This window comes from Trichoplax adhaerens, genomic scaffold (assembly GCF_000150275.1).
Source record: "Trichoplax adhaerens TRIADscaffold_6 genomic scaffold, whole genome shotgun sequence".
In the NCBI taxonomy this organism is placed as follows: domain Eukaryota; kingdom Metazoa; phylum Placozoa; class Uniplacotomia; order Trichoplacea; family Trichoplacidae; genus Trichoplax; species Trichoplax adhaerens.
Window position 1 is genome coordinate 1,065,050 of NW_002060948.1, and position 19,232 is coordinate 1,084,281.

Here is a 19,232-nt window from a genome sequence, read left to right on the forward strand (position 1 = left end):
CAACTACTGAATAACTTTAATATTATATAATATGTTACGCCAATATTGTCAATTTATAGTAGTACCGCTCTTACAGTATATTAATAAGCTGAGCTAATACTGTATTCGTCTACATTACTGTGTATCGTTTTAAGACAAGACCTATGCATTAACCTCAACAAGCATGATCGAATTTGTTATAGAAGCAGCTATTTAGTTAAGGCACGAAATACAGCGTATTTTATAAGCTATGGCGGTCATTAAGGCAAATAGATCAGTTTTAATACATGCTCGACGTGCATTTATGATTGTATGATGAATAGCATAAGAGCAACGAATCTAGTCAATTTAAGACTGTGCCTACTGTACTGTATGTATATGGATTGGAGGAAGGTTAAAATGATAATTACATAATTGATATTATTATTACGTAGATTCCTAAGTGTATATATACTGCGTATAACAACATACAGTCGTGTAAATTTATGAATAGTATCAAGAAGGTAAGATAGTGATCGATAAAGTCATGAATTAGCGAATTAATATGATTAATGATGCATCTTCATTTATTCTCTTGGAGTAGGTGATATAAAAGCTATGCAGTTTCGGTATTTATGGCAAAGCGTTTGCAAGGTCACACTGAAGATACATTCTTATATACAAGCACGAGTCCACATTTCATGGAAGCAAGACGAAATCCTATCCAAAGGCTGACGGAACATTTCACATTTTATCTAATTCACTGTCGACTTCGCTGATTTTACTTTGCAATATTCTTTTCTTAGCTCGTAGGTACTTCCTGCGAACTGAACCGATCTCGTAGCCGCAAACCATTCCTCCAACAAAGACCAACGTCAAAACTACAGTAAATGTAGTTTTACTCATGGATAGACTGTCACCACTCATCTTTACAATCAACAAGCTCTGGTCCTAGGTAGGCAAAGAGAGATTTAAGTTAGTCAATCCTGTAAATATCTCAACGACGGATGAAATATGGTCTACTTATTGAATTGATCATACAACATTGAAAGTATTCCCTAAACTAATATATATGATTCGTATTGCATTATCAGCTACAAAAAAAAGGGAGGCAATCTTCTTGAAAATGCTAGAGTGATAAAAAAGACTTTACCAAGGATATTTAGATGAATTAAAATGGAGAGATAGAATCAAGGAGTTCGATTAATAGCAGGTTTTAATTTTCCTGTCGTTATGGACTGATCAAGTTAGCTTATAATATTCCTCCACCCTTGATGGACTATTTTAATTGGCTCGAGGGAAAGACTTCTGTTGGTGCCGCTCCTATAGAATTTACTATAGCCAAATCGCTGTATTATAACAAAGAAAGTACCGGGATTGATCCCGTTATAGGGAATCGACGATGCCAGTCTCTCAAGAGTGATTTATATATTAGGTGATATCATGTTTGGGATATATGATAGTCCTGTTATCATCAAACTTTTGGTCACGAGGAGCCTTCAGACCATGTGATAGGCTGCCCTCAAGGTTCTTGTATGCTTTTTGGTACTGTACGCGATCGCCTTGAATACTAACTATAATTAGTATAGCGTTGGGCGTGATCTACCGCAACTTGTACCGTAGAACTTGATCGATGATGAGGTGATTTGGCTTTGGCCATGCACAACGAGATTTAAACCAACTGCAGCAGCGGCTTGCAAGCTGAGTAATAAAGTGTTGAAAGTGCAAAAGCTAGGAAGAAAATTGGACTGGAAGGATAGAAAAAGACTCACAAGTTGTTAAACAGCTACTACCAGTTTACAAAGGACATCCAATTTTGAACGATATACAGTATATCTGACGGCTTAACCGATCACAAGGCAACGACGAGTTATCGCGCTGCAGAATTCCTGATCGAAAATGGTAAGTCATGGAGAGGACGTATTGCTATAAACTGAAAATTGAAAATGCTTTGCCTCTTTAATGCATATTTTCCACCTTTTTCAACCATCATGAATCGTTGTTAACCTATAAATAGAGACTGTATCTCACTTTGGGATCAAAATACTTGCTGTTACTTACATCTTGAAAACTAATATGGAGAAGATAGTATTCTAATTGGCATAGCAACTGCACACATAGTCAGTCACTATTCGCATAATAGACCGTTGTACAGTATATCAAATTGCCGGAAATGCTCATGAAGAATTGCCCGTCTAATTCACGATAATAATTATCGTGAATGATCAATTTACGAGCTTATACCTAATTCACTTACAACACTACTATACAGTACAGCGTATTGATATGATGTCTATCATACGTGAAGTTCTTATATTGTTACGCTATATAAATCCAATGAAAGTAGCTCAGTTATCCGTCAGACTTGGAACGTTATAGAACTCCTCAGGTTCTACATTGAATTCCTTGCTAGTACGTATGGATCAGTCTAGCAGATTCAGTAGACATGAATAGTGAACAAATGAGTGTAAATGAAGTCTATACCTGTAGATTACACTTGTACGATTCTATAGACAGTATCATGTATTATGGCACATGCCAAGCAAGGAGCTATGTTCAGGATTGCAGTTACTAATCAGTAGGAAATGAGACATTTTAGTTATATCTTTTAGCTCTTTGTAATGAATGGAGCCTATGGAAAGGATAGAGAGAAATAAGCTTCTGTTTGATATCGAAATTTTTTATTCACTAATAACAGGGAAAGGCCAAAAGAACTAGAAAATTTGCAGAAGTTAAGCGCCTAATCAATCCTAAAGACCCAAGAATGTAACTATTTCATTAACTATGAATATTTACTTTTGCCATCACTTACTGCCTAAATGAAATATTCAAAGTACCGTTTTAAATAGAGAATCTATGGATTTACTTTTTACATTGGAAATTTACTTTCATGTGTAGGAGATACAAATGTGATTTATGTTAAAATGAAAATTACTGCTGTATATTGAGTTAATTGCAACGAAATTTTGTCAGGAGATTGTCATACCTGATACCTACGTTCTTGTGATTTACACACTACAATATCGACCGGATAGCCTCCTTTGTAAATACTTTATGTCAAAATGTTACAAAACGGACTAAATGAGTACCAACAAATTAATATACAGTAGGTCTTTACATCATGCTATGCGTTAATACGCATGATTTTATATTATTTAAGAAGGATATTCCATAAATTTTAATTCATGGAGCCTTTACATAAATAATATTACGACGATTAAAATACACGCTATTTTATAAACGGTTTATAATGTATGCTATATCTAACCTAGTTTGATGTGGTATTCTTGCAGCAAAGACAACAAACCCAGTAAAAAGAAAGACAATAAATCTGAAGACCAAGTTCGAAGACTGTAAGTCTTTAGTTCTTTATCGCTTTGTTAAATATTGATTTTATTACCATATATATTCAATAAGATAAGCTGCATGATGATCTAAATTGGAATGCTGCTCTTCCATGCGCAATGTATGCTAGATATTTTTAACTAACACAGTACTTGGTTATTTATTCAATTTGTAGCCAGCCAATCTTCTCTTCCCTCTATTTTCGCTACAATACTCAACTAGGGCCGCCTTATCATATCATTGTAGATACAAACTTTATTAACTTTTCCATAAAAAATAAGCTCGACATTATGCAGTCTATGATGGGCTGCTTATATGCTAAGTGTAAGCAGATTTATAACTTGTTTTCTTTCGATTTTAGCCATTTATTGCATTTCTAAGTGATGTTAATATGCTAAAATTTGATCACATGCATTTTTGGGCTAAAGTGGCAAGTTCTGATTGAATGATGTAGGTACTCCTTGTATAACTGACTGTGTTATGGGAGAATTGGAAAAATTAGGACCCAAGTATAGGGTTGCCCTAAGGTAGATTTTTAAACATCAATCGATGGTACTTTGGTTAACAATAGTATTGCTTGTATAGTAATTGTGAATATTTTTGCAGAATTGCGAAAGATCCACGATTCGAGCGTTTACCTTGTATGCACAAGGGTACTTACGCTGACGATTGTATTGTCGAAAGAGTCAGCAGTGTAAATAGCAACTTCTAATTTCTTTCTTTTAATGCTGCATACTATACAATATGTTGCTGAACATGAAAACTGATTATTTTTTCCTTCTTTATACAGCAAAAGTGTTACATTGTAGCTACCTGCGATAGAGATTTAAAAAGGCGAATCAGAAAAATACCTGGAGTCCCGATCATGTATATTTCTCAGCATAAGTAAGTAATATCAGAATATAGTGCATTGAAGTATTAAGTGAAACTAACACGTTTCATGATACCGATCGTTATATCTTAGGTATACAATAGAGCAAATGCCAGATGCGTTTGGAGGTAAAAGCAATGAAACTTTATCTATTTACTGTTATGCTTATTGATTTTATTTAGCGATTGTTTGTAATCGGCGTTATTTACACGATATAGCAACAAATCCTTTACGATAACATGGTAATCGATTGTATTTCTTCTTGTTTTTAGCACCTAGGATTTAACTGGGCTATTCTCTGTAATTATTTCAGCGAGTTATGGTGATTTCATCCAGTAGTATCCTGTAGTGTTATGATACTGTAAGCGTTACTACAGACTATCTTATTAATGTGAATGAAGGCACCTTCAAATACAAGCTGTCAACAAGCGATTACATTATAATATTATATCTAGTAATGATATTTATTCAATGGTCCTTCCTAGTATAATTATATAATAGAACTAAATCAGATTCACTGTAGTTTCTGCTGTAAATAACTTGTAAAATGATGTTCATCACAATAAATTAGATTGCTTTTATTTGATCAATGAATAATTACAGAACCTATAGCCTTGATTATGTCGTATGATTACGCTAGTGATGTCAAGTCATCCCATTATCAGATAAACAAAAATGTCTTAGCTACAGTATCACCTACTATCCGCCTGCTTGTACTATCGTGAGATACTGTCAAGCAAGTTCAACTATAATGTACGTATATTTTACTCGCATACGCGTATGCCGATCTTAAACAAACAGAGAGTAATGAAAATCGGAATGCAGGGTAAAAGGCTTACATAACATGGTGTACACATGATCAGTTATGTTATATTGTAACTGGCAAGGTACTACGACATGGACTACTAAGACTTAGTAGTCCATGGTACTGTGTACTGTGTTTTTAACAATTCAATTTAATGAAGTTGGGTATTTTTCTCTTACCCTTTAAAATATCGCTTGCAGGATAGTACTATTAATAACGATTGAATCTAAAATAAATAGTATAATCTGATACATTAAATGAGAGGGCAATCTACTAATCATCATTAAGCATTTTCCATTTTGATACAAGCTAGAATTTACTGTAACATTTTGTCGGCTAGTACATTGCAGTGTACAGAACTAACATTTTTCATAGTATCAGGATTTTACCTGATACTAATCGATACTATCTTGACAATACCAAGAAAAATCTAACAGTTGATACCTCTATAGGACACAACAATACATTAACTATTTAGGTATTTATTATACGCAATGCTAATCAAAATGGCCAATAATGTGCTAATTGTTCTATCTAATTCTATGAAAAACATTTGCTTTATAGTCTCTAGAAGGCGATGACTTGGATACCTCTTAATTATTTCGCTTTATTGGTAAAGCGAATTCGAATCGAGCAGTATCAACAAATTATGATAACTGTACTTAATGTGTCGTACGTAATAGGAGATTACAGCTCAGTTTAAGTATTGCACAGGTGCACCGTGTACATCTATCCATCTTGTATCCTAACTTGTATCAGTTGTATGAATGAAAGTATAGCAATTGCCACCACCGTCGTGATTGATAGATATTTTCAATCTCGATTGATCCATCAGATCTCTTCAATAGTTTTTCATTGCAATGATAGCCATAAACAACTCAATACTTTAGTAAACTACTCACAGTACTTAGCCCATAAATGCACAGTCAATTAGTCATGCTTGACAGTCTCTTGATCTAATTAGCATCCACAGAGTGAAGCTCAATTAGTGAAATTAGATTGCAGAGTGCATATATACGAGTGTATTGAATGATAACATCGTTCTGTTTCATTACAGCCTTTGATCTAAGCACGATGAATCCAAAAGCGGATAACGTGTACAATTACATTCCATGCTTCTGCACCACAGTAAAGCAGTGCATCGATGGTCACATTACACTGATGGATTGCTCAATTACAATAAGAACAATGATGATCATTTAGCAATCCATGGTACAGTACTGTAGTATGTAATACCGTCGAATGGAGATTAGAAAAAATAGAGCAATATGCTATATCTAAAAAGCAAGGCAAGCTGCTGCGAAGCTACTCCAGCGCCATCTGGTAGCTCAGGCGCGACTACTGATGCAAATTTAACATAAGCACAGAAATCACTTACTACAAAGTATAGCTGTTATTGCGTACGGGTACGACGGCTGCATAAACTGGTAGTGGATCTTTGGTAACCAAAGTCAGACACCGCGAACTACATCAGATCTGCCTGAAACAACAACTACAAGCGATCATGACTCAACGCTAGGCGTCTACGTAAAACTACCGCATCCAAACTACCGAAATTTATGATCGCCGAAAAGAATATATATTAAAAATTTTTTAAATGCCTTTAATTATGGTTCAGAGTAACCATTACAGTGTACAGTACAGTACTGTATCGGACAGTTTTGAATTTTTTAGCTACAGTACTCAGTACTGTATGTACTGTACAGTACAGTAAAAACAGACGGGGGACTACGAAAAAAAGGTACAGTCATGGATAGACGGATTACCTTACACGGAAGTGTAAAATGGAATACGAGAAAAAAGGAAAAAATAGCTCGCAGTCAGTTCTAGTTACAGTATTTATTTCTAAGAAAGGTAGAAATTAAAATAGTTCATGGACTATACTGCGTTCTGCTTGATCAACGTCTTCATAGTTTGATCGATACTATTTTCGTCCAAGAATTCGAAATGGTTATATTTGCCAGTTATGACGTTGTAGCACCCTCATGATTCAGCAATTTACCCTAGTGTTTGTTCCTTTCATGAAATTGTCAACTTAATTCATTGAGGATAATGATACATCGTGTTTATTCATTGATAACAATGCTTGTGTCGCACTTTTATATTCACTCTAAAAGATTGTTGTATATTGATGTAATCTAATCGAAGAACGGCATCCATGTTCAAAAAAAAAACACGGATATTATAGAGTATCATTGGATTCTTGAAGCTACTATCTGCTGTTTCATGTCTAATTTACATCAATATTTAATTTTTTTTACCAATTTCAAGTAGAAAATTTCTCGAATTGAAAAGGGCTGGTACCTTATATACTGTACTGTACATTTGTACAGTAGTAGAGTTCGATTGGAATCTCGGGATTCGATAAAAAGTACTTTGGCATATACTCTATACTGTGTTATCTACTTTACATTACACTACTAATGACTTTCTGTATAGAATACGTGAATAACTAAGCTCAGTGAGCATGTTGCATCTCCAAGTACTTGGCAATTCGACGTTGGCACTTGTTAGTTCTGTTGGAACACTAAATCATGCCATACATTTATATCCTCTCCCTTCTCTCTCCGAGAGTCTTTCTCGTCTATCTCTCACTACATCTTGTGTGTTAACTCCTTGCTGGACTAGAGGAAATGTTACGCACTATACGGTACGACACGGTCAATTCAAATTTTAGTGGGTTAGTAAAGATAGTGGTGTCGAGAAATTATTATGTAAAAATGTTCCGTGTATTCGTTGACAGAAGATACACAATTAACAGTAAACAATAGCTCCACTACCGGATCATCAATTACCCTATAGTAGTCATTCTGTTACTATAATAAATTATACAGTATTATATCATGTACACTTTAACGCTAACCCATCATCACTAACTGTGATTCAATTAATTATAAATTCACCGTGGGTACAGTATTTACTTTGCTCTATTTTAATTCTAATTAGTCATGTTTATTTATTTATTTATTCATTTTTGTATTTATTTTATTGTGTTGCCTCATCATGCGTTACTGTAGCATTATTTAGAAGTCATTATCACCAGTATCTTAACAAGGAGAGTCGTCAGCAGTAAATAGTACGAGGAGCATACGGTTATATTGTAACCGCAAATAAAACTATCAAAGTTTTTCCTTCAAGTACCGCCGCTTCGCTGCCGATATTTTCTGAATTCCCTGCAACTAAAAAAAATATGACGCTCATCATACGTCTATAAACGGAAGTTGCGGTCGTAATTTTGCTGTATGTACTGTTACACCAATTCATGATAACAGTACCAAAAGAGCAAGTGAATCACTCATGTAATGCAGTACTTGCTTTAAAGGTACATCAGCGGCTATTTTTAGTGATGTACATATAACTTGATCATCATAAGAATTAACCAAGTTTACACTATTTCGATCTCATGTTTTTAATTTGGAGAAAAATTCAGCAGCGCGTTTTCCATACTAAATTGCACATACAGTATTCTAGACATTTTACGCAAGTACAGTTGTCCTACGCTACAGTACAACTACTGCAGAGTACAGTGTTGACACTGTTACGACATTTACTGTGCTGTACAGTGTACAGTACTTAAGCTGGCCACCGTATTTGGCATTACCGTAAAGAGTGCCAGTGAAAATGCGTTTTGACGGTATCAGACTATAGTATTATGCACAATTTTAGACTACTGCACATGTACTGTAGTGTACAATGTACAGTAGAGTACTGTACTTTTAGTAGTCCATGATACGGTACCCTGTACAATACCACTGTAAAGGAGGATGTGTGAAGCGCATGAAAAGTGACTCCAAGTGCTCTGGTCAGTGGATAGTACGATCGACCCGACAGCTAGCTGAGAAAATTGAAAATTTCCAACGTTTCTTCTTCCAGTGAATCAAAATGTCTAACAAACCAAGAAAATCCATTCCTGCTTCTGAACAAACTGTTGAGGATGGCGCAACTTTATTAGATCCTGCCTGGGAAAGGCAGCAACGCAAGGTAAGTTATACGATGGTCATGCTTGGATAGAATAGCAAGTTTTTGTGTCCTCACAGTCGCCAGATAGCTACCGTGTCTTTGTTATGCTGAAGCCGTGAGAAAGAGATTTATTGCTTTTTCTTGCTTTCTACTTTGGACTCCTAATGACTGAATGTCTTTCGACATTGAACTGTTGATATCGATAAAATGATGGCATAAAAAAGTCCATCGTTATAAGATAAAGTAGATGACGTAGTCATATTGTTCTTTCAAGTCGATATAATTGCTCAAAAAGTATTACATTTCAGTATTTATTGGGTAGAAAACACTCCATAGTCTACAACTTGTAAATAGTCCAGTGTATGCTATTGTCGAGAATGATTGTGATGGCATAATAATCTTAATTATTTGAAAAGTGAATTCATAGCTTAAGCCGATAGCTTTTCCAATACTAACCACGGTACAAGCCCGTTTTGATCGATTTTCCTCCAAAATACATGCTAGCAAGAGATGATGACTACTGCTATACAGTATACAGTAGTGTACGCGCATTCCCTAATCCCCCGACTGTATACGTGCATTTTTACTTGCTTTGATTGAGCCGATGAAATAACCAATCGATATAATTGTGCTTGAAGCTGAAGAGTAGTTGGAAAGCATAGTCTTCAAATGATTACTGGAGAAAATGCCGTTGAAGGCGCTACGCATCTGTGTAAAATGTACTAAGCTGTATATGTTACGAGTTACGGCTTAGGGTTATACACCGTTCCAAATGCAAATGGGAGTACATTATCTTGTCTCGAACTGGACCATTTGAAAATGGGATCGTGATCGTACGATGCTGTATTATCGCTGTAGTGCAGAGTATTACACTGTAATTTCAATTCACTCCATTTTTTATACTAAGTTGATATTTGAAATAGCAACCGTGCTTCCATGCATGATACATAATAGAATCTCCAATCATCATTCTTATGCTACTGAATGATTCGCATAGTAAGATGGCACTGGTTTACTACATAATGATACCCTAGTGTTAAATATTTGCATGTATGTATTCATTTTATTGAAATTGTGGAATTAGGTCATTAAATTGAAACTTGTAAGTACATTTTTCGCAGCTGGAGCAATCGATTGTAAGTACACGTACAGCAGTACCAGAAATGTTGACAGAATTGGGTATACTTAGACTTAACATTGCTTGTAAAGGCAACAGATTGTGTAATGTCTGCACAACTAAAATGAGAATGATGAAATTCGCACTTTTCAGTCACGTCTCATTACTAGCCTATCATAAAACATAAGAGACGCGTGATTTTACCTTGATGATGAACGATAACATCAGAGCTATTTACTGTTAATCTGATACTACACTTACCAATCGTTGCGATTGAATATATTGTCCATGTATGATTCGGTCACTATATTTTATCAAGTTTTCATATTTGTAAACTATACGATATATTAATTTATACAAAATTTTCAAGCATCAACGCCTAATGTGCAGCTATACAGAAATACCTTAACTCAAGTAGTAAATTGAATCAGCTTAATTTTCTATTAAATCTGTTATGATGATACTGTGTATTACATTGCATTGATGTGCAATTTCTGCCTGGGATAATACAATTCAAAACGTAGTGCACAATTTTCCTTAATTCATCAGCAATTCCGAACTTTTTTTATTCGCATAAAATGTTATTTTTCACTAACTACACGCCCTCCATTACAGGAAGCCTAGTTGATACACGTAAAGTATTTACTAAGCCAAGTGAGTCCACAATAATAATATTCAAAACTTATAAATTTCTTTATTAATTTCTAGACCTTCACAGCTTGGTGTAACTCGCATCTCCGTAAAGTTGATATCACTATCAATGAGATTGAACAGGATTTACGAGATGGCTTGGCGCTAATTAAATTGTTGGAAGTGATTGCAAGCGAGAAATTGCCTAAACCAGAAAAAGGCAAAATGCGTTTTCACAAAATTGCTAATGTAAACAAAGCGCTAAATTTTGTTATAAGCAAAGGAGTAAAATTGGTATCCATTGGTGCTGAAGGTCAGTTTATATTAATTTAATAACTTAAATTGCTGTTGCAACAATAGTATGCGCGTATATTATGATTATAGAAATGGTAGAATCCGGAATATTATCATACAATTCGAAATCTTAGGTTACTACTTATGAAAACTCTTAGATTCCCTAAAAATACTATTTAGTGATTAAACTGTACCGTATGCGTGTTTTTATGCAGAAAGTATCGAAAAATCGCTTTTTATAGTAGTAGATATCAAACTTTGATAGATGCTATGTGCATTAATAGACGCTTCAGGGGAACAGTTTCCATCCTAGTAATAAGTAGGCACTATATCATCATAACTGCTCGCTTTTCCATTACAGTACTGAATTACACGTAGTGACAGTGTGACACTAGGTGCTTAGCTGAAATACCAGGTTTCAATATTCATACTGTAGGGATAAACTCTTAGTAAAAGATCTTGTATTCCGTCATTATATACTTTTGAGGTTTATTTTTTAAAGTTGGATGTCGATAAGCATTATCTGAACTATATTACTTTACAAAGACATTTGAAGCACTTCCTGCTATATATACGCTTCTGCAACACTAACCTAGATTATTTTGATGGTTCACTTGATTAATCATCATGATTAGTTCCTTTATTATACTCGTAAAATTTTATCAAGTTGAGAGATGTACTGTACACTCAACTTTCATAGCAACAACATTAAAGGAGATATTAACGCATTATATAAAATTAAAACAGAAACTTACAAAAAACTACTATCGATAGATGACGATAATTTGAATGCCTTGGATAATGCTAATATTAAACTTATTAGCTTGTCTTATTGTTTAGAAATTGTGGATGGCAATCGAAAAATGACCTTAGGCATGATTTGGACAATCATTTTACGTTTCGCTATCATGGACATTGCTGTTGAACGTTAGTAACTGTTTAAATTTTTAACTGATAGTTCAAATATTGTTTACTACAGCACCAACTTATGACTAACATAGTGTACCAGATGCACTTCAGGTGCAAGAATATTATTCAATCTCGTCTACTGAATAGAAGTGCTCTATTGATACATTTATAGAGAGTATTTCTTGATTTTGTTTATAGAAACCTCAGCTAAAGAAGGGTTACTATTATGGTGCCAAAAGAAAACCCAGCCCTACAGGAATGTTAACATTCGCGATTTCCATGCTAGGTATGTAACTTACGGTTATGAATATACCTAATAGCAATTGTATCCTTCCTTATAACGTTTGACTTCTTATAAAATGATATCAATTTTTATATGAAACGTAATCATTTGCATATGTCTTCTTTTGTGATTTATCTGCATTTTCGGTCAAGTTGGCAGAACGGTCTAGGATTTTGTGCTCTTATACATAGACACAGACCCGAATTACTCGATTATCATTCACTTGATCCTGTAAGTAGGCGTACACATATTATGTAATTATTTTATTATTTTTTTACCCTATCGTAGTATAATTAATTTCTATTTGTACATACATCTGTACCTCCATGTATGTACGTACTGTCTATGAGTATTTATGTACAGTATACAATACATAGATAAATCAACCTTACAAGATACCTCTGCATCATTGCATTCGTATCGGATTTTATAGAATATTATGTATTACTACTCATTTATTTACTAGTCGACCATCGTGTACTTACTCATTTACTATTGTACTATTATTAACTTATTAATTGAAACTATTAATTACCTTAATGCTTTGGACGTACAAGTCTTTATGATCAATTTCTCACGACAGTAATGAAATAATCGCATGATATTACACGACCTACTTTGCCGCGTGTATTTATAACAACGGTACTCAATGTGCTACACTAAATAAGAAAGCTGACAAAGTCTTAAAATCTAGCTAAATTAATACGGAATAAAAGTATGAATCTTAGTTTCCTCCTTTTACTAGGAAAATGCAATTGAAAATTTAAACTTGGCTTTTGATGTTGCTGATAAAGCTCTTGACATTCCTCCGATGTTAGACGCTGAAGGTAATGTTTTGCACAATCCTCTGTCAATAAAGAAAGTATGCCTACTGTAACCCATCAATAGTTTTTATTCATTATTATTAATTAGTGCCATTATTATATCGTTTACAAATTACAATTATAATACTTGCTTTATTATCTCGTACACAAACTTGCAAAGTTAATATAACTAATACAATCATTATAGTATGTCTTTAGCAGATTGATCTGTTGTAATGTACCCTTGAATATCATAAAGCTAGGGAAACACTGGAAAACGACATGATAAAATATTGTGCATTATGAAACTTTTTGCGATTACAGCTGTAGTGGGTTGACGGCATGTTTCATCAAGCACATCATTTTACCCTCAGTTCGTATAGATGTAAAATACTTAGACTGTACAATACTACTATTTCATAATATCGAATGTTTCGCTATATCAATAGCATTATTCGTGTTATATATTATTCCCACCCGTTCGTCCGCACGATTAAAACGCGAGTTTGATGGTGCATTTGAATTGTAGATGTAATATTGCAGTGAGTCATTTTGAGAAATTTTATTAGTCTCCCAAAACATACTCAGGAGACTAATGGAACTAAAATTTAAAATAAAGTATGCAGCGTTAAGTATCACTAGTGGAGCTTCTACTAGTTTCTGTAACGAAGGATGTAATACAGTATTAATTATTTTAATTCTGCAGACAATATTATGCTAAATAGTTGATATGCTTGTACATCGTGCATAGCAATGATTTCAATTGTACATAATTTTTGCATAGTAATTAGGATTATAACAGATGATTAAAAACAATGGTTTAAGAATCCAATGTAAAATGATTAATCTTTTTTCACTTATACAGATATATCAACGAAACCTGATGAACGGGCTGTTATGACTTACGTATCGTCATATTATCACGCCTTTGCCAGCTCTAGCAAGGTTAATAATGATACTTTACAGTTAATTATATTCTCAGTTTTCGAGTTACTAATAGCCATGTTATCGCTGTGTTATCTCATTGGCTTTCATATACTCTATAGGCTGAAATGGCATCTAAACGTATTGGCAATGTATTAGATGTTACGATGAAGAATGAACAAATGATGGAAGAATATGAATTTCTTTCTTCCGATGTAAAAGCAGTATAGCTAAAAAGATTCATCTAGATAGTATCATATCTAATTATTGTCGGTCCAGAAGAAAATTAGTAAAGGGGTTATCCCCTTGATACTATTTTTAATTGCAAAGGATACCGGGCAAAGATTTTTTAATGCCCCTCCAAACCGAATATCTATTTAAATTACTAAATTAGACGCGTATTTCCTGGCCATTCCTTAAAAGAGTGACTGGAAACATACATAATTATATAATCAATACTTGATTACAAATGAACTTTAACACTATCATGGCGAAGCTAACTTTTAACAAACTCTTATCGTAGTTGCTTGAATGGATAGCTGAAAAGATACCATGGTTATCAAGTAGACCAGAAGATGATAGCATCGAATCGGTTCAAGTAAGATTTTAGTTTTATAACTCAAATAATCTAAAATCTTTACCATTGGGCTTCAATGAATCTAACAATGTCATTAATAACGTAATCAGCAAGCACTAGAAGAATTTCGCACGTATCGATCAAGCGAGAAACCGCCAAAGGCCTCCGATAAGACGCGTCTCGGTATAATATTCAGTGCTCTGCAGACCAGACTTCGCATTGCTAACAGACCTGCATATGCTCCAGGAGATGGAAAAGTCATCACGGTACTGTAGTTTCATTTTACGGTTACCATGATTAATTGTGTATAGTTAAGTTAGCGCCGATAATTCATACATACATTCTAATAGGATATCAACGATGCCTGGGAAAATTTAGAGCGCGTTGAACGAGAATTTGAAGAATGGATCTACCCTGAATTTAGAAGGTCAGCAATATTATACTCGACTATTTACTAGAAGATATCCTTATCGGATTCACTTTAATTTAGATTGAAACGCTTGAGCTACCTCCTACAAAGATTTGAAAGAAAAAGCTCAAACTTAGAAAACTGGATAGAAGGGACGAAACCCTTCGTAGAGTATGGTGCCATTGATAGTTTAAAACTGGCTGAAGTATCGGTAGGACTAAATATCAACAAAGTTGCTGGATAGAATTATTTGTGTTATTTTGAAAGTCAAATCGGTATCTTTAGATAAACATAATATCTTCACAAATCTACTAAGTGTATATAGGATACGTAATTCTACTAGCAGCCTCTGTTACAGTTTAAATGCTTGCTATTTTAATAATGAAGCGTAGTATTATAATTAATAGCTTTATGTGAGTTACAACTGTGTGTTACTTCAGTGTAATATCGTAAATACTTTATGACTACGGGGTATGGGTAGTAACCGTTAGAATTGCAAACATATTGTAGGCATAATTCACGATTTTATCTAATACTTTCTGGTTTTACTTGCTGTAGGCCTTGAAAAAGAAATTCGATGCCTTCATGTTGGATTTTAATGCCCATATTGATTCATTGGCTGTTATTGAAGGAATTGTTGAAGAAATAAAGTACTATCAATTTATAAAAGCTATTTTACTGCTTTGTTTCGTTCCATTTTAATCGATGTTAAACCGATAAAAATCATTGTTTGCTTATTAGCGTCATTTTTCTTGTAATATATAGTAATTTGGGATTTACTGAATCTGAAAGAGTTAATGACAGATTTTCGGTATAGTTCTTCATTAACTAACGTGGCATTTATATTTCTAAAAGTAACCAATATGTAATAAATGCGTTTACTATAGAATCTACAGCAAGAATGGCAGTACTTAGGCGATACCGCGAACAACTTTGGTGCAGAGATTGAGGTTCAATTTGCGACAGACATTCCTATTGATAATAGATGCATCTACGGCATTATGATAAATTTATGACTTTTGATGTTCTGTTTGCTCGCTATATTGATTTTATGTCTAATTATAGAATTGCCTTCAACGGCAACAAAGAGTCGATGAACTCAAACTTGAATTTACCAAATTGGCCGCGGTATTTTTTAAAAGTTAATCACTGATTTTATTAAAGGCATTTAGAGTCACTAATTCTCTATTGCCTCCTATTTTATAATTTTATTAGCCTGTCAACAAATGGTTAGATGGTGCTATAGAAGATCTAGAAGATATTTATGATGTAAACTCTTTAAAGGAACTCGAGGTGATAACTGGATAATGAGATTACCTAAAATGAAGACAAGATTCGTCTGCTTTCATAACAGTTTTTCGCTCATGTACGATTATAGGAATTAGAGGCTAGCTATAATGAACTAAACGAAGAATTTGCAAAGACGGAACCAGATAGAAATAGGATTACGGAAATATGTGAGAACCTAAAAGATTTTGGAGCAGCAGACAATGAGTATACTACCATAAGTGCTGAGGTAAGATAAACAACCATTGATGCTAGTTCTTTTATATGCGTAGTATCATTAGAACATCTTATTTGAATTGCAGGATATTGACCGAAAATGGGATGAAATTTCTGATTTGCTTCCACAAAAATCTGAATTACTGGCAGAATTTCGTAATAAGCAAATGTGTATCTTTAACATCGGATAATTTTATACCTAATAAAACAATAAATTGATACAACGATAATATCTAACATTGAAGGCCAATACTATGTACGAAAATTATTAGCAATGCCTTAACGTTAATCTAACAGCTGATGAAGAACTACGCAAAGCTTTCGCTGAAAAAGCAAATGAAATTGGCCCATGGATCGAAGAAAAAAACCAATACGTGGGTTATTATGTTCGTTCAATGGAAGGCACATTGGAAGTAAGACAATTATACTCTATTTTACGCCATAGTTATATATTATAATTCCAACAATTCATCTACGATGTTATCACTAGATTAAACTATTGATGTTTATATTATTAGGATCAGCTGGATAATTTACTTGGAATGGAACAAGAAATTAAAGCTTTTGGCCATAATATTAATGAAATCTTCGATATTAGTAAGGTAACTGCTTAGTATGTGAATCTATCGATCTATGTCGACTGTTTGTAAAAGCACATGAGTAATATAGCCATTTTGCTATGGAATTAAAATTTTTATAGAAAATACACGATGCCATGATTTTTGAGAATCCTTATTCGAAATATACCATCGAGGTAATATATAATCATTATAAATTATCACATTATAAATACAAGCAATAACAACAAATTTTGATTACAGTCTATTCGCTCAATGTGGGATGAATTAATAAACAGCGTTCATAGCAGTATCCAAGTAGTCGATAATGAGGTAAAACGATCTTGATTTCGGTATTACACACTTAAAATGGAAATTTTAACCTAAATTTAACTTTTTGCGAGTTAGAAATTAGCGCGAGACTCAAAGGGAATTACGAATGAACAATTGCAAGAATTTAAACAAGCCTTCAATCATTTTGATAAGGTTAGAGAATAAAATGCAACTAAAGTTTCAAAATGAGGTTTTAAGACAAAAATTTTATTCTTCTAGGATAAATCAGGCGTCTTGGAAATTAAGGAATTCAGACAATGCTTAGTTAGTGTTGGTCTTATCCCCGATATTGAGGTTTGCACAAGCAATTACCCTAACGATTGATTGCGTTGTTCTAAAATTTTAATTTTATGTTATTATACAGACGAATGATGAAGAATTCGAGCATGTTTTATCAGTCGTAGATCCTGATGGATCTGGCACTATCACTATCCAGGAATATATCGATTACATGATACAGGAAATCTCGGAACAAGATACTGCCGACCAAATAGTCGAGTCTTTCCGAACGCTAGCTAATGATAAGGTTAGCTTCTATCAATTATGAATGTCTAAATAATGTGCTTGTCAGTTTGCAATATAAATAGCTAGTAGATGGTATGCTACTGCTATCTGGTATACCCCGTATTTAGATTGTTTCGTTTTATCTGTTGAGATAAATTGTATATAAGTGTACTTAAAGAAACGTATCTGTTTTCTCATTCCAATTCCTAAACAATTACCAGCCATATATTACTGAAGAAGAACTCAGGCACGAACTCGCTCCAGATTATGCCGAATTCTGTATTAAGCGCATGATGCAATATGATCAACCTGGAGCTCCTGCTGATGCTTTGGATTACACATCTTTTTCATCAGCCCTTTATGGAGAAAGTGATTTATAATCAATGATTAAGGGTAATCGAAATACGAAATTAGCCGCCACTAAATTTTACTGTTTGGGTAACATGAATAATTTTCAATGGCTATCGTTGACTAGTAATTAGTTAATTATTACTTGTTAATCCTGCGTTTATGAATTAGATCACTGTTATTTGACAATACGAGTATTCTGGTTGTTATTCGAAAAGTTACGTATGGATAGATTTAGCTCGTAGACTGGTCTAGAGTTGATATTGAGGTATTTGTTACGCATCTGAATTTCGTGATTGCACTTTTCTGTTATACTAATTTTATGTGCCACTTGTTCAATTTGCCTTAGTAATAGTAATTGAAAGATTTTAATTTCGTGAGTGAATTGATTATTCTGAATTCTTGACTCTGCAACACTAATTAATAAAATTGAAACTTTATTATAGAGTTGTTGCTTAACTTAGCTTACAAATAGTTAAAGGCTTTTTGCACGACCCCTTTGATTGCGTTAAATTTCAGTAAATACAAATATCAACAGTAACTTCAATACTCGTATGTATACTATACATAGAACGAATGCCTTTCGTATACGTCAAATTTATGCTCGAAGTAGGTTATATACTTATTTTCTACCATAACACGCAAGTAGAAGATAGGGCTAATAGTTTGCCCGCTAGACATTATGTAACAGGACGAATAATTGTGCGACCCTATTCCGATAAGTACTTTTATTAATACTATATGAGATATTTTAATCATAATAGCTATGATTAAAAACCAAAGATTGCTTGAACTTATCCATAAGTTAACTTTGGCGAATCATTTACCTCAAGTTATAGCTATTCTACTTTACATCAACAAGAATTGTAATTTAGTTCTCACAATCCAGAGATTATGGTTATTGCTGTCTGATTTAATTTATGGATTTAGGCTTAAATATACTGTAAATCGTAAGGATTTAACTAGGGTACGTATTGTGGAATGAAAATTATACATGGACATATTACTATACGTAAATTGAAAGTTTACCATTAATTTTAAGATTATACCAGATCAGAATCTAAGTTAGCGATTATTGGAATTAGCGTAAATAGCACAAAGG

At 33.7% G+C, this 19,232-nt stretch overlaps 2 protein-coding genes across 2 annotated transcripts; both read left to right on the forward strand.

Moving 5' to 3' along the window:
• Positions 1-3,491: 3,491 nt before the first annotated feature.
• On the forward strand, positions 3,492-4,346 carry TRIADDRAFT_26135 (uncharacterized protein; the record flags this gene model as incomplete). Its single annotated transcript, XM_002113200.1, has 5 exons — positions 3,492-3,627; positions 3,758-3,830; positions 3,910-3,997; positions 4,094-4,188; positions 4,268-4,346. Coding segments are annotated over 5 exons (471 nt in total), but the record flags the coding sequence as incomplete, so codon positions are not given.
• A 4,515-nt stretch (positions 4,347-8,861) lies between these two features.
• On the forward strand, positions 8,862-18,182 carry TRIADDRAFT_37811 (uncharacterized protein; the record flags this gene model as incomplete). Its single annotated transcript, XM_002113201.1, has 27 exons — positions 8,862-8,960; positions 10,765-10,999; positions 11,821-11,907; positions 12,088-12,175; positions 12,325-12,403; positions 12,918-12,999; positions 13,841-13,920; positions 14,022-14,114; positions 14,423-14,497; positions 14,587-14,742; positions 14,827-14,903; positions 14,967-15,096; positions 15,444-15,535; positions 15,651-15,696; positions 15,773-15,835; positions 15,951-16,013; positions 16,101-16,178; positions 16,264-16,401; positions 16,475-16,559; positions 16,686-16,801; positions 16,907-16,990; positions 17,089-17,142; positions 17,210-17,278; positions 17,354-17,431; positions 17,498-17,572; positions 17,643-17,804; positions 18,004-18,182. 27 exons carry the CDS (start codon positions 8,862-8,864, stop codon positions 18,160-18,162), a joined length of 2,643 nt encoding a protein of 880 aa, XP_002113237.1. The 3' UTR covers positions 18,163-18,182.
• Between the last annotated feature and the right edge of the window lie 1,050 nt (positions 18,183-19,232).